Consider the following 17,413-nt stretch of genomic DNA (forward strand, 5'->3'; position numbering starts at 1 on the left):
ATTGCTTCAGCGGAATTGAAATGAATTGGGTAAGGTCTTCGTTCTATACTTTAGTAATATATTGCGACTGTCATGAACAATCATGAATCTGATTATCTATGCTTGTTTTAAGTTATAACTAATTCAGATTCTCTTATTTCCAATTGGTTCCTTTGCGGAAAATGTCATTTACTTTTATTACAGATAGACCTTTTAGTATAAGCATTTTTCTTACCATTCAGTGGTATGGCATACATTATATATTATTACTTCCTTCCACCAAAAAAAAAAAAAAAAACTTTTCTTATTATTTTCTTTTCTACTGCTTTCGTCTTATAGAGAGACGGTAAAAGGGGAAAATGCACAGTCGATGGATTGGAACGATGCAAAGAGCAATACAAAAGAAAGATGTTCACCGTATTTTGAATTAGGAAGTGAAAAATATGATATGCAAATAAGGTATTTACATCCCTTGCCATTCTTCAAACATCCTAGAGCAAGTTTCCCCCCCCTTATATCCAACTATTCCCCGCTACTCTTACCCTCTCTTTATACATATATATATAACTATGCCCTTCTGAACAACTCGCCTCTCTCCTTTTTCACAAAGGGCATCTCTTCTTGCTTGTTTCTCTTACCGTGTTTTAGGTGTGTATATGTGAGTGTGTATGTATGTGTGTGTGTGTATAATGTTAGATGACACTTTTGAGTAAAAAGCATTCCAATGAAATATAAGGTCATATTAGGTCCGGAGAAAAATATTCTCATATTCATGAAAATGTCGCTAGCAAAAATTAGTTGCTCGAATGAGGCACTATTGAGACCGCCGCGTAGTTAAGAAACACGAGAAACATTTCGGAGGTAGGGAGGAGGAGGAGGAGGAAGTGAAGATAAAAATAAAAAGAAAGGAAGAAGAGAGAAGAATAAAATTGAGGGGAATGAGAGAGAGAACGAGAACTATCGTAAGGGATGGAACGAACTTTGTATAATGGAATGACAACAAATTGTACAGAGATGGCAAATGGTTAAAGACAAGCGTGAAGTGCCATACATATATGCTTTATATATGTTTCTTGCCTCTCACACACACATATACACAATATATTTAAACAGGGAGGAAAATAGAGATGATATAATGTGTCATCAAGTTTTCTGAAATCTTTTTCTTCCCCATCCCCCTACCTCAACCCGCTTTGTATAAACCGCAACATGAGCCTTTCTCTATGCATTAATATGATTAAATATTAAAAATTGTCTACTGCCTCTGTACATACAAAAGATCATATTACATACTTACTGTACCTTACACTTAACTAGTCTTAAGAGGTACGAAATAAAATTTCCTATTAATTTGATATCTCTTCTTTTTCTTCTTTTAAATAAGTTCATCTAATAATTTTGATCATCCAAGGTATGTTAATAGTATATTCTTTGTAGCAAGAAGGAACATAAGATCTATAATGTAAATAATAAAACATCTGAGGCCTGGAAAAACAAAACAGTGTTTATTTCATGTTTTTAAAGAGAAAAAAATGTAGTAAATAACAATAAGCTTTACTTACTAGGAACTGAGATCAACCAAAATACAGCCCTTTTGTCAATATAGGAAAATAAAAACTCGTTTTCCCCAATCAACCATAATTTGCAGCCTGATCTATCAGATAAATTGTTATCTCACGTAATCGCATGGAAATACACTTATCGCAACCGTCATTTTTTGTCAATTTGAATAATAATAATAATAATAATAATAATAATAATAATAATAATAATAATAATAATAATAATAATAATAATAATAATAATAATAATAATAATATATAAATGTAGTATATTAAAATGCTACGTTTATATATATTTGTGGCAAATTCCCTTCGACAATGAGATCTCGGAAGCCAGAAGCTCTAGAAACATGCCATATTCGTTACTCAATTCTGAATTTTGTGCAATTTACCACTTCTCATTGAATTTTTTCTAAGAAAGAAAGAAAGAAAGAAAAAGAGTGTCGTTATTTTTATATTCAACGATTTAGGAATTCTAGATTAACTTTGTCACTAGGGCGTTGTTAAGATTATATCTTTGTATTAGGCAACCAGTCTAAAAGGTACGTACAGTGGGTAGATGGACATTTCAGGCACTTTGCTATAATCTGAATGGCAAAACTTATTGCATGGAGGCAACTTCAAAGGCCTGTAGAGTCGCAATGAACTGTTTTCGGGTGTGGATTTATAAAAAAAAACTAGCCTCTGGCCAGCTGGGGCCCCGCGCCCAGACCCCCGCGTTTGCTTGGTCTACTGCCTTGCATCCTAAAAATATTCACTTTTGGCAATCTTCTAGTGGGTTAGTCCCGGAAGGCTATAATCATGCTAAAGTTTATCATTCTAATTCTACCGGAAGTAATTAAACATTTTTGTGTATGTAGATGTCCCATATAAATAACAGAATTTTTTTTAGTTCTCCATAAAACCAGTCTAAAGTTGGATTTTTTATTAAATAATTCTATAGAAAACGTACATGCATACCGAATTTCAAGTTTTTATTCCAATTCAAAGTACCTATAACATGAGGTTATTGGTTATGAAAAAGGCTCATTTAAATAATATGGGCAATTTCTTCATCCCCCCTTCTAACTCTCTAAACATTAAAAATATTCACTTTTGAAAATTTTCCTGTAGGTTAATCCCGAAAAGCTACAAGCATGTCAAATTTCAACTTTGCACATCATCTGGAAGTAGCTGTTATTATAATGAAACCATAATGGGAATTCTGTAGGTGAAAATGGAACTTTTTTTTTTTTTTTTTTTGTAATATCTTAACTTTTGGATACGTGCATAATATTATTTTTAAAAATCACAAGGACAGTATTTGTAATCAAGAAATCGTTGGAAGCAGAAGCAAAATAGTCAAGAATCACCTGTAGTCAATTAGCAATGTTTATCTGTAGTACACCCCTAATTAGCAATTCGGATAAAATTACGAAAAAGATGAAAGCAAACCTCAGGGTAAATTAAAGTTCAAAAATTCTTATTTTTTCATCATTAGATAACAACAATATTTTTCAGAAAATGTAAGTAGGACTTTCATAAGATTTTATAAATTTTTATAATAGCTTTTGGCAAAGTAAAAAGTAAAAATAATTAAGGCAAACAAGGACAGTAATCCATATAAAATGACAAAGTTTGCAACTAAAAAATCATTCTGCATTCCGGATTCTGGATTCTGCATCAAGCATCGAAATGGAAAATCCTTTAATAAATTACAAATATAGAAAGAGACCACCGTATGATCAAACCTAAGTAGGATCTGCAATAAGGTAAAGTATGACAACAGAGAACTTTAACTATCTATTTGCATGTGACATGATATTAGGTCTCTGAAAGTGACAGGTAAATTTGAACTTTAAATATTAAGCTTATTTCTGTTGTAATCGGCCTAGCATTGAGTTAATCTAAAAATTATGTTATACAGTCAAGCTAATATACTATGTCTGGTTTTGAACTCAATACTCTTGGATGTTCACAGTTAAATAATTATATTGTTACAAAAAACTATACACTATACTACCGTTGTAAGCTAACTGTTTCATCAATAAAATATTGTCATTTATGACAATCAGAGATTGCAACCATTCGTTTAATTTCACTCTTTAATTTGAGGTACGAATTCATGTTTCCTTTCAATTACTGATATAATTTGGTCTTTATTTCTTTAACTCTTTTGACTTATGGCACATTATTTTATGTCAATGAGTGAGTGAATTCTTGTAGTCTTATATATAGTTAGGAAAAGCATTTCCATTTTACACTATCTATCACTTCTTCAAGTTCGCCACAAACTCAGCCTGCCATTTATATATTAAATCCTACGTTTATATACGTCCATCTAGCAATACACTCTCTTTGTGAGTCATGTACAGATATAGTAAGGAAGTGGGAAAGAGATTCATACTCATATTAGAGTGATGCGCTGTGTAGACAGCGCAGGTTCAGCTAAGCAATAATAATAATAATTTCATTTGATACATTTCAATTATATTTTTCTAATGACAAATATTACCAAATAATGTACTTTTTAAAGAAAAAAATAGAGATCTTAAATAATGACTAAATGAAATGAAACCCTTGAATACTTAATACTATGGTGCCTTTGTAAGATAAATTAGATTGTTTCTCTCCTTCTAGGAAAACATGAAACCTTTCCTATGAACAGGAACAGTAATTAACAAACTATCTGGGGATAAAGCTTGTGAATTCTTGATTACATGGAATGATTATTGTTATAAAGAACGAAACCATAGCATTACGAAGCTAGAACAAATTAAAATGTATTCTACAACTTTGTCCATGAGCGCATTTAAACATTTACATCTAGCGAGAGAGTTGTATTTCTGTCTTGAACAGGAGATACAAAAGAAAAATTGCTATCCGTTGAAAGATAAGACTGGTTGTAATAGTTTAAGATTACTAGAAAATTGAGCTTTCCTTTAAAACTTGTACCTAGTATACATATTTTTGTAACATTTGTTACTGTTAGCATACCAAACTCTAAATACTTAATATATAATATTCACAGCAGTGATGGCTAGCAACACAATTACTTACTAAAACTTTGAAACCAATATTACTATCCTATTATCGTGTGCGGCAGCTGAATTGATGTTTGACATCGGGTGCTGTACTTACGTGGACCAACCGTGCTTCCAGCGACGTTGCCAACACTGTGATATGGAAGTATGATTCAGGCAACATGCAATAGTTTCGTAGCGAATCTCATACAGCATGTGATCCTAATTAGACTTTCACACCACATGTAAAATCCTTATCAAAATATAGCAATACTGTATATTCGTTTGCTGGTAAGTAAATTTTTTTCTTTCTCAAATTTCTTTCCTGAAAGCGCATTCAATAATAGGGCCTTCTGACGGTACGCATAACATTATTGATATAAATATTCGGATTTTGAACTAAATAGTGCTAGATGAAGTTAGCTTAGACTAGCACTATCAGTATAAAGACTCTTTGCTCTAAATATTAGGTGAAATAGAGATAATTGATAATTGATTAGTCAAATTGAAGCTTAACGTCCATATCAACACCAAGGCTATATGAGATATGGACCTACATGTTGCCGTGGGATTCGAACTATATAAGCTCCCGCCGGGAATCGAACATGAAGACAATTGAGACTAAACACTGGGAGTGAAATAATGTCAGAATTTCCGATATGAAAGTACCTCGGATCAAATACTAGACGTGAACTGATACCAGCGCTACCGATATGAAAGTAATTAGAACTAAATACTAGACATTAGTAACAGCACGGGTAATACGAATGTAATCTGAATTAAATATTAGGCGAAATGACGCTTCACTAACTTCATTTTTATGATGTTTATACATATTTTTCGATTCCCATAATCATCAAATTGAAATGCAGTAGGTTTTGTGAACAAAATGAACGAGACAGATGCGTAAACGTGTCCACCGTCCGTTTAGCCAGAAAACAAGGCAACGCCTTCACGTCATTCAAAAGCGCCTGTGCTTTTAATTAAACAACTCCTGTTACGTTTCCTATTACGGATGGCGTTATACAGTATAAAACGCGCACCCAACAACCCTATCCCCCAACCTTTACTTAAAAAAAAAAGGTTAAAAAGAACCCAAAAGCAAACGAAGAGCCACCATGGTCCGTCTGTCCACCTTCTCCCAGATCCAGACTCCGCCTCCTTTGAGTTTCTCTCAATTTCTCCCGTTCCTCTCCCATCGTCGTCGTCGTATTTTTTTTTTTTCAGGGCATATTTTCTGTTGGGAAGTCCGGATTTTAAAATTCATGGCTGTTTTAATTATTCCAACGTTGAATTCTGCTGTTGAAGAGAAATTGCCCGGGATTCAGACGGGGAAGAACGGGATGAAGAAGGAAAAGGGAGAGGATGGCAACACATTCCTTATTCATTCGCCGGAAAACGACCCCAACCACGTTTCTCCAGAGGATTTTCACGAAGGGCAAAAACAAGGAGGAAATCTCATGGCCGCAGCACCAACAAACAGCTCTTCAATCTCCCCAAAAAGACTTCCTGATAGCAACAACTTCAACTCCTTTTGCTTTCCCAAGACAACATAAAAATATATTGACTACCAAAGCACATGCGAGAGTCAAATGCAGGCTCTTTTGCTATGTACCAAATATCTTGCAATGTAGAAGATGAGTGAAAGGGCCCAATGTATTCTGCACTTGCCGACAATAGACATAAAAGCAATAAGCAGTACCATTGCCTCTTGAATTTTTGGTTCCAAGATAGATAAGTGAGCAGCTTACAAAGCAATAAGTACTGTAATATCCTTTGCATGTCTGAAGGAAAATATGCAGATTCTACTAAAAATAAGGCCATGCAAGGCAAATGGTCAACTTTAACAGCTGTCAAAATTAACAGAGTATTTTCTGTAAGTTGGTCTCTGTTTCAGTTAGCCACTTTTCAGTGGAGTTGACTGTGGTCAACAAGTAAGTCTCACTGTAGAAGAGAAGGTAGGTATTGGTACTACAGTTTTCTTTCCTAAATTTCCTAAGGAGGGTCAATCCGAAAGACGAAGGTTTCCACGAGCGCAGTCACTCATTTTATTGTGCGCACATTACTTAAAATTTATTACGAGTGCTCAATGTGGGATACATTACGACATGTATAGGCCTACTAAGAAAAACACTTAAAGAAGCATGCAATAAACACCGTTCCAAATAACGTTATAGTCAATTTCGTATCACCATTTAACTAATGGTATAATCACTATAGCGATAGTCTAAGTTACCAAATATTTACCCTACAATATTGGAGGCAGTAGCATGCACAAGGAGGATTTCGGGGTTTTAATGGAATGAGAAAGTGGGAGGAAACGGGTGTACCTCGTGAAAACCCACGATGTTGTCTACCACAAACTTAGATCGAACCAGGTACCCCACGCACTAGAGGCAAATGCTCTACCACTGAGCTTCTGTGCCCCCTTTAAGAAGTGGAACCACTATTGAACAAAATAATATGAAATACCAAATGATGCTAGTATTCAATTCTCTTCTTGCATTTGTACGTCCCTTTTCCTCTACACAAGACTGGTTTTAGGTCCATTACGTGTTGAACATTGCTTACACTATCAACACCAATGTTTAGGTAACTATACCGTTGCTGAGAGTCGAAAACGGATCTATTAGCATCTCAATCACAGTAGAACGGGGTTTTGTTTTCGAATAGATTTATATATACATCCTATTTACATCCAGGCTTCTATCTCATTTAAATGTCCACACTGATACCTTCTCCTTCAATTTATGTCCCAATTCACAATTTAATCTGTGTGCTCTCTTCTTCCTTTTCCCCTTCTGTTTTCATCGCATTTCTCCTAATCTGCCCGAGATAGCTTCTCGCTCGTAGTGTGCAATCACTTGCCCTCATTTTTTTTTTTTTACAGCAGTGTGGGCGTAGTAGACTTTTTTTTTTTTTTTTTTTTTTTTTTTTTGTTGATGACCGACAACTTGATTACCGCCGATGGGAGCTTCAACTATTTCCAGTTTGTAACGATCAAGCAAGGATAGGTGGGGTTACTTCTTGAAAAGTCATGAAAGACAGGAAAAATATCAGACTTGTGGAGCGGTAATACGAACAAAATTAATAATAATAATAATAATAATAATAATAATAATAATAATAATAATAATAATAATAATAATAATAATAATAATAATAATAATAATAATAATAATAATCTCACAGAAGAAATAATCAAAAGAAAAGGATTTAGATAAATGCTACAACATCATTAGCGTGTAATGGGGACACATTCAAAAAAATCTTTAGTTTAACGTCGTACGATTATCCCCTTTAGGCTAAGGGAGATCATGATTAAGGCAAGTAAATTATAATGGAAGAATTGGTGGAATGACAATGTGGGGGAAACGGGAATACCCGAGGAAATGCACGGACACGATGTTATCTATCACAAACTTACTTGGCCGAGTATAGAACCAAGAACTGCATACACCAGAGGTAAATGCTATATCACTGAGCCACTGTCGCGTAGTCAACTAGGCAATTATAAAGTAATAGGCTGAGATGACGAGCTGAGCAAGAGGAAAGATTATCTCTAAAACACTGATATGTTTACAGAGTAGTTTGTTGTATTTGTAGCAGCGTCTCAATAATCCGATGTACTGTATAATCTAAGTCAAGTAATTATAACTGTAAAATAAATTCCGACGTTCTGTATAATCTGAGTCACGTAATAATAACCGTAAAATAAAGTCCAACGTCCTGTAAAATCTGAGACATGCAATAATAACCATAAAATAAACTACAATGTTTTGTATAATCTAGGTCAGGTAATAAAACCGTAAAATAAATTTCAATATTCTTTATACCCGTCTCGAACCAGCAGTGAGACACTCTACCATGTAATAATAACTGTAAAATAAAGTCCAATGTTCTATAAAATATGAGACACATAACAATAAACATAAAGAAATTCTGATGTTATGTATAATCTGGGTCAGGTAATAATAAACGTAAAATAAATCCGATGTTTTGTATTATCTGAGCCTGTAAAAATAACCGTAACATAAATTCCAATTCTGTATAATCTGAGTTATGCAACAATAACCTAAAAATTCTGACGATCTGTGTAATATAAGCCAAGTTATAATAACCGTAAAATAAATTCCGATGTCCTGTATAATCTGAGCTACGTAATAATAAAGATAAAATAAATTCCGGTGTTTCACATGGCCTAAGCTGAGTAATAATAACCGTAAAATAAATTCCTATGTTCGGTATATTCTGAGGCACCTAATAAGAATCACTTTAATAAAGAAATTCTATAAGAAGCAATAAATCTATTTATTTATTTATTAGTGGAGTAAAATAAAGAAATGAGACTTAAGACAGAAGTGCTAGATATCAGGGAAGTGGTTCACTATAATTCATCATAATCAGTCGCGCTCAATACTTAGTCTTACTTCATTTTACCCCAAAAAATATCTAATTTGTAATGCGTTTTATGAAAGCAATGCTTTTAAGTTTATTTACGATCAATATCTTATATTTTTTTTATGATAGTATAAGATATTTTCCACATTCAATCAGTTCTTGATTGAATCTTAGAATGGGAATATGCTAATAGATATCTACTATATAATTGAATCGTTGAATTCGAAAACCGGTTATCTCCATCTAAGCTAATTTGAGAGGAGTAAGAAACAAACTAAATTAATCAATATGCATCTCACATGTATGGTTATTTTCATTTTTGGAAAGTAGAAAAAATGTCAGTTCTACGGTTTGAAAATGAAAACAGCCCTATAGGTCAGATGCATATTGATCTCAAATTAGCTTCGATGCAGATGACCGGGTTTCGAACTCAACGATTCAATTGTACATTAGTTAATAAACCCTGGTTAAATGTTTTATGATCTGCATGATTCGACGAAAGGAAATAACTGCACTTGCATTACGGAAGACAATACTTCTCAAATTTTGCTTTGAAGGCACCACACAACAGTTTCGAACCAGCACTGAACCACTCTGCAATGTAGTGAAGGAATGTTTAATTAAGTGACGTTGCTCACACATATAAGCAAATCTAAATACGTATATTTGAAAAATGAAATGAAATCTTTAAGTTTTACGTTCCACGCTTATGCCGGTTAGGCTAAAGGAGACGGTGATGATGAGAGATGAGTGAAATTGTGGATTGAATAAAGTGGGAGGAAACGGAAGAACCCCGAGAAAACCCACGAGCACGGTATTTGTCCACCACAAAGTCCACACGGCGCGAGTCCACCACAGAGTCCTGGGACCGAACCAGGGACCCCAAGCACCGGAGGTGAAAGTTCTACCACTGAGTCTCCTAAATACGTATATTTGAAATAATTATTTATATATATACTTCGGGTATTAATGAACTATACCGACAAACTCTAAGAGTTGATCCCTCACATCAAAATAAAAGAAAAAAATCATATGGACCTCTGGCGAAAAGTGCATAGTTTCAGAGCTAGGGCTGTCCAAAATCGTGAAAAAGCTAAATTTCAATAGGCCCTATTTCGAAATCCAGAAGCTGTGGATGGTGGTTCTTATCAGTGTGAAGGAAGCCACGCATACACTATCCAAAAGTGCATATTTCATCAATTGTCAATAGATGTAGAGGGTATTCCCTACAGGGTGTAATTCTGTATATATATATATATATATATATATATATATATATATATATATATATATATATATATATATATATATATAGTAACACGACAAAGTAGAGCAGTTTTGTGAAAATATTGTATCAAGTTTGCGCATCTTTACAAAATTTTCAGAGCTCTTGTTAGTATGCAACTGCAAGCACTGTAAGAAAAACTCGAGCGGCAATAAACGGGAATTATCTTTCTCACTGTGCCCTTCAAATAAGTTACGTTGCTGTTGTAGGGTCTACATCGTAACATCAATGCATAGTTACGTTCTTATTACAAGTGGCGGATCTAGAAGGTAACAACGGGGGAGGGAGGGCAACCAGAACCCAGATTGTGATAGGTATGGCATGAGTTTACTATAAACTTTAAAAAATATATAAATAACAGTTTAAACTATTTTTGTCGCTCAAAAACTGGGGGCTGCCACTGGTAATACAGTAATTTAACATGATTCCTATATGGCCGCTATAAGTCAAGTTCTAATTGTTTCTAAGTCATTTATGCTTTCAGTTGTTTTAAGCTATTATTACAGAAAGTTTTAACCCAAGTGTCTGATTTAAAGACTGTGTGCTAAAAGTAATAAAATTTATTCTTTCACAAACGCAGTTAGAGGCACTCCAGAGGCCATGAAAAAGGATTCCTACAGAAAATGGTGTAAGTGAAGTAATGCAAGTAGGAGACTGTTATCGAAATAAGAACGAAATAGAACAGTTCGGGTCTTAGCAATTTTCAGAAAACTCAATAGACCTATATATATATATATATATATATATATATATATATATATATATATATATATATATATATATATATATATATATATATATATATGTATATAGTAGATGTCCCGGCGTATAGACGGCCGAGTCAGCAAAAAATTATCTTGTTTTCCTAGAAATTGATGTCATTTCCTGGAATTGGGAGGCAAGTTTCGACAAGCCTTTAGTTGCTATGTTCATAGCCTTTTACGGGTAGTACAGAAGCGCGTGGGAAAATTTTGGTTTATTTGAACCCCGTCACCCCCTATTCCTCTTTAGTTGCTATGTACATATCCTTTTACGGTTACCACAGAAGCCCGTGGGAAAATGTTGGTTTGCTGTTGCTATGCTCATAGTCTTGGACGCCCGCTAGATGTAGAAAACAAGATAAAACATGAATTTTCGTGTTCTTGTCGTTTATTGGCTAATAATTTGAATCCCCAAACCCCCCACCCCTCCTGCGAAGAGCGTAAGCGGAACGTATGTGTTTGTGTAGATCATTCTGTTAGCAGCTGTTGCAAAGGAAGAAACGTCAAAAATTTAAAGATGTCATCGTCAATGAGTTTATTAGATAAGCTTAATAAGCCATCAATGGTACCCTTTACAAAAATGCGAGATTTGGAGATTGGAGTACCATTTCGTATTGTAAACTGTGAGATAATTACAACGGTATATGGTAGGAAGGCCTGTGTGACATTTGAAGGAGGTGAAAAAGTGATTTTACCTGGACGTTGTACTGAAAAATTGGAAGCAGATAATGGTGCATTATTAACGTATTTACAAAGTGGGAATGTCTGTTTAATATATAAAGGAATGAAGATTAATGTATCTGGACGTAACATGCACGATCTTGAATTTACTGAACTGGTTTACTCATCGTAAGTGTATGGTGACATGTACAAACAAGATGAAACATGAATTTTCCTCTTCGCCCCTCCTCTTCATGCATGCGCAGTCATCTGTAGGCATAGTGTCGTTATTCTGTGCTGACCAGCGACTGGAGTAACATGTCTTTGAGTACTTGTGCGTCAACTATGGATACCAAAAAAGAGTACTTGTTAAATGTTGAATATGGACTTAATTCAATGAAAACCAAATTAATTTGTATCGGTCTGGATAGTGATACATTTGAACCAGTGATTCGTGTTGGCAAAGGACTTGTGTTTGGAGTGGAGTTAAATTTGGCAGAGTGGGAGAAACTTGTACATTTAACCCCATTTGTTACGGACTATTTAAATTCCCAAGTGGAAATTACATTTATAAAATCTCTTGGTCGAAAAAACGAACTGGTGGTGCGAAAACTAATGGGTGAAAAATTAGTGATGTTAGAGAAGAAAGGAACACTTCATGCTCCTCGAAACACTGTGTACTTATCTTCAAGTGATTGGCTTTATTTCTTGGAAATATTTCCGTGTATTGAACATGCTGTGAAAAACAGTAAAGTTTGTAGTGTTGTGCTACGTGAATATTTTGACTTGTGTACAGATACTATTCGTAATCATGTACAATTGCAGTGTCTTACATGCAGAGGACTTGCCGGAATCCATACCTGTGTAGATGAACAGAGTATTATTAATGGTATGAACATTAGTTTTCCAAGTGTCTCTCTTGATAAGAACAGCGATGTGAACATTGATGGTGAACGATTAAAATTGGAAATGAAAGTATTTTGCAAACAAAAACTTATAGATTCAATTATGGCTGATTTATTTGATAGTGTATCGACACAGCCATGGTGGGGGGAAACCGAAACTCAGCCTTCGGAGGGTATCAATGAAGTGAACGACTCTTCATAAAGAAGGAGAAATTAATTTGTTTTTTTCATGTATGCTAAACAACGTAATATCAAATGTAATAAAAATATATATAGTGAAAAGTGAAATGTTTTATTTGTGTGTGTGTTTTGTGTTCGTTTCATACACCTCAATATGATAGGATTTTAAAGTTTTTTATAAGAAAAAATCCTAACATATTTTTTTCCTCGTATATTATAAGTGATACGTATAATAATAATAATAATAATCATAATGAATTCAAATTCTTGAAATGAATGTTAAAATAAAAATTAGTATTTGAAATTATTATTATTATACAACATTGTCTTAAGTATGATAGGACTTTTTTTTTAATTTTTAAAAAAGGAACTAAAATAATTAATATTAAAATTTTAAAAAACAAAAGTCCTATCATAATAATAATAATATTGAATTCACATACTTGATTTAATTTACGAAAGAATAACTGATTAAGTATTTGAATTCATTATTATTATTATGTAGCTATATGATTACATCATTGAATTAAAAATCAGTTTTAGAATCTTTTTTTTAAATTCTTTAATTCAATGACTTAAAAATATGTTTTATGATATGTGTATTTAATTACATAACTGATCATAAAACATATTTATTTATTAGGAAACGGAGAAAATAAGAAATAAAACATTTGTTTTCAAAGAGAAAAAATAATACAAAGTGTTTATTGTTGATGAAACTATTTACACAATTAAAACGACGGTAGGTATAGTACATTTTAAAAGAACGTTAGATTTTGTTTCCATTGTACATGTGTTGATAACTTCATAACTGCCATATACTGTTCACTGATGATACTACTGCTGTTGATGTTGATGATGAAACGTAGATAGAAGTCAATCTTTACATTGAAGATGATGTCCATACACACGATGACGATCTTTTACTCTCTGAAATGAAAAAAAATTGAAAAACAAACTTAAAATTTATTTTATCTATAATCATGAACAAATAATAATACATACAAATACATTATAATAAAGAAGAAGAAGAAGAAATGGCTACCTGCAATAATATGAAAAGAAAGTAATCAAAACAAACGAAGAAGAATAATGAAGATATGATTACCTGTAAAAGTAAATACAGCAAACGACGATCATTTTTTTCTGGAGTTGATGAGAAAGTGTAATGAAATTCATTTAAGGACTTTCCTTTAGCTTTGAAGCATAGGAAAAGATATGAATAATGCCCACATAGGGATGATTTCACACTTTGAATTTGTTTATTATTAAATGTATAAGAAGTGGAATTTCTACGTAGAAATTGAATATGATGCATTACATATGGAGGAAATCCAAATGTATCGAAGTAGTGGGCACGGCCATCAGTATGAATATATACGGAAATCCAGTGTGTACCAAGTTTGTTCGAGGGATCTGTATTTATGATGATAGCTGCAGGTAGTGGAACATGTGCTGGTAATTCATTGGCTGCATATACGCCAACGAAATGATTGTGAAATAAAGAATTTGTTTGCAAAGCATTCAATAAATCTAGTGTAGAGGACATCATGTATAAAAATGCAGACATGTACATATATGATATGATATTTAAATAACGTACCTTTAAAAATCCATGATGATGTTCCTCTGATGATCCACTTCTAAGAGAGATTGGAATTCTCCATACACAATGCAGGAGATAGGTGCTGGTAGAGGCTTCGTAAAATGAACTTCCAGACGAACACACCCATGACGTATAAGATTCCAATGCTGCACAGCGCTGGCTTCTCCATCTTGAGTAATGTCGAAAACAAAGATAGTGTATCCTTGAGGAAAGTCAAGGCGAGGAATATTGTTGCCATGATTGGAAAAGTGAATGCCTGATCCACAGAATAAGGTATGATATGAGGAAACATAGAGGTTGTTTTCGAAAATTGGTTGTAATGGTTTTGAAGGTACAGGTTTTCCATCAATGTATAGAGAGAAGAAATTGATGTCAAAATGTTTGAAATGAAATGGATTTGAAGTTATTGTTCCTGTATAGGCATCATTTTGTGTGAACGCCACAATCACACGAGTTGGTAATACTCCCATAAATAAATTATCAATTGTTTTTGATTGAAGATCCTTTGGAATGACGAACGACTTCATTTGCACTCTTGTGAGAGGATATTTGGCTGTTGTTGATTGTAGAAGCTTGTTATGTGCTAGTTTTATTGTAGGACTAACATTAATCTTTTTAATATGTAAAGCAGCGTCTAAAATGTTCACTTTAGCCTCAACAGACGCATCACTAGCGATGAGACAAAAGTTTGGCTTTGCAGGAATTAACTTGAGACGTAATTCTACTCCTTGGATTAAAAATTTATCTTGATTAAAAATATCACAATGAAGATGTCCAAGCATGTCGAATTTTGCACTTTTTTTTGTTAATTCATAACGTTGTTGAAATCCTTTATTACCACTAGATGTTGCATCCATATGTCCAGCAGTATCTTGAAACCAGAATGCACATTGAAGATGAGTATTTTTAGCAGAATCATCATAATTTAACAGTTTTTCAATGTATGATCGATATGGATGATTATGAGATGGAAATGAAATCAGTTTGTTATTTAAATACACTTCCACTTCACTGAACATAGAATTTAAAAAGTCATTAATAGGAGCCACAGCTTTATCACTTTCACCAAATGCTGATCCATCAGGCTTAACGATTTGAGCTTCGATGTAAAGAAGAGTATGCGGTAGATCTATGTATTCATCACTTGTTCCTGGGATGACAAACTCTATAGGAGCATTATCAGCTAGTGAACTGATTGGTTTGTATGTAACGACATGATTATCCAATATACTGGTTTGCGTTGGTTTTGTAGAAAAAATATCTAGTTCACTTTTTACACACTCGCAGGATTGATGATGTAAGAAAGCCATAATGGTGATGATTTAATCAAAGATATCGTGTGATAACTTCCTCTTCTTATAAGACTGATTTTTCTTTGTTTTCTGTGTACGTTTCCTCTTGCCCTTCTTCTTCTTGCGCTTGATGATGTGTAATGGTGAAGGGTTAAAGATGGAATGATGTGTAATTCTTCTTTTCCTTCGTTGATATCCAGATCCTAGCATAGATTTCAGTTTATTTTTTGCTTTGTCTTGCAAGACGGATCTCGCTTCACCCATTCGTTGATGAAAGGATTCGTTAATAGGTTGATTGTCGATGATGACATCAGTAATAACGTTTGCTCCAGATTTTAATAATTCCTTTCCTACTGTTTTAGCTCCTTGTTTTACTAATGGCATGACAGAACGAAATAATCCTCCAAGGAAACTTCCAATACCATGTCCAACTTGATAAGGGGAGCCAACATAAACGTTTCCAGTTCCAGAAAGAGCTTGTTTTTGATAATATTGTAAATATGGATTATTCATATTTGTCGATGTTGACGCACTGGTCGAAAATGTAGTTTAACGCATACAGTTCCGAAAGTGAATGCCAGTGGAGAGCCTGTACTATCTCTTATATCTATTTTGATGTGTTCAAAATGCATCTTCTCTATAGGCACATAATGTGGAGGATTAAAAATTTCTATAACACTACTTCCAAATGTATGATTCACAGGATTCATATTTATGATACGTAATAATGGTGCTACTGTATCTCCAACAAATACAGATTGAATTATATCACAATACACATACATTGTAGATGGAAGTCCTAAACGTAAATTTGGAATGCTTTGGCCTTGTTGCATATCCTTTAAATCAACGCTTGGATCAAACCCCAACATCGCACTAACACTTGGTGATAATGCAACGTCTACATCTATGTCTTTATGAAGACGTCGTATAAAACAGGTATTACTCTCACGAGTATAAGAAATATGTAAATTTGTGAATCTGTTGTACGTATTTATTATCTTTATCAATTCTGATATGTCAGTGTAATAACGTACAGGAATAGTTATAAATTTCCATTCATCACTTTTTGCAGGTTTGTAAAAAATTTTATTATTTTCGTCATTAATATTTAATATTGAATGAGGATAATGAATTTCAACAATAGCCACTTCCCACTTTTCATGAAATTCCATTCTTTGATGAAGTTTCGTAGTGTATGATGTTAAGGTGTTGTCAGGAAAATATTCCATAGAACTATTACTGGGAAGCGTAACGTAAAAATCTCCATCAGGTTCCATTGTACTTCTTGATCTTCTTTACGGATGATGCAGGTATCCAGGAATCGAAAGAAGAAGGATATCCTTTCCAATGAACAAGATATTCTTTTCTGCTGCCTTTTCTTCTTGTACGTATGATTTTATCTATGTAAAATGTCTTTGATAACGTCACAGGTTGTAATTCCTCTCTGTAAAATAATCCATCCAGTGGTTCCTTGTTTAAATCTTCAATTTCATAAACAGGTGGATCTCTTGGTATTATCTTCTTCACTTTAAATATTTCCCAAGTCCAATTTTGCATATATCCTTTATCAAATGTACGTTTAGTTTTACTAATTCGTACTGTATCACCAATCTTAAGATATTTTGAGAAATTTGGATTCTTCTTCTTCTTCTTCTTTATTTTATTATCATATTGATTATGCCATACTTGTAATAGGTTATTTTGAGAAACATTTGCAGGTGACATCTTTATGCTTGAATGAAAACCTTCATTGTATGATTTCACAAGAAGAGGTAAT

General features: G+C 33.6%; 1 protein-coding gene across 1 annotated transcript; it reads right to left on the reverse strand.

The window, feature by feature from the left end:
• Positions 1 to 13,438: 13,438 nt before the first annotated feature.
• Positions 13,439 to 16,264, reverse strand: LOC145692998 (uncharacterized protein F54H12.2-like). The gene is made up of 2 exons (XM_081768637.1): positions 14,339 to 16,264; positions 13,439 to 13,665 (listed from the first exon to the last, which is right to left on the reverse strand). The coding sequence occupies exon 1, from the start codon at positions 15,649 to 15,651 to the stop codon at positions 14,341 to 14,343; it is 1,311 nt and encodes a 436-aa protein (XP_081624763.1). The 5' UTR covers positions 15,652 to 16,264; the 3' UTR covers positions 13,439 to 13,665; positions 14,339 to 14,340.
• Positions 16,265 to 17,413: the final 1,149 nt, after the last annotated feature.

The sequence above is a fragment of the Thermobia domestica genome, chromosome 8 (genome assembly GCF_964235325.1).
Source record: "Thermobia domestica chromosome 8, izTheDome1.hap1.1, whole genome shotgun sequence".
Taxonomy (NCBI): Eukaryota; Metazoa; Arthropoda; class Insecta; order Zygentoma; family Lepismatidae; genus Thermobia; species Thermobia domestica.

Excerpts from the sequence above, each read along its gene's own strand:
- LOC145692998 (XM_081768637.1), bottom strand. The coding sequence starts at position 15,651 with ATGGCTTTCTTACATCATCAATCCTGCGAGTGTGTAAAAAGTGAACTA.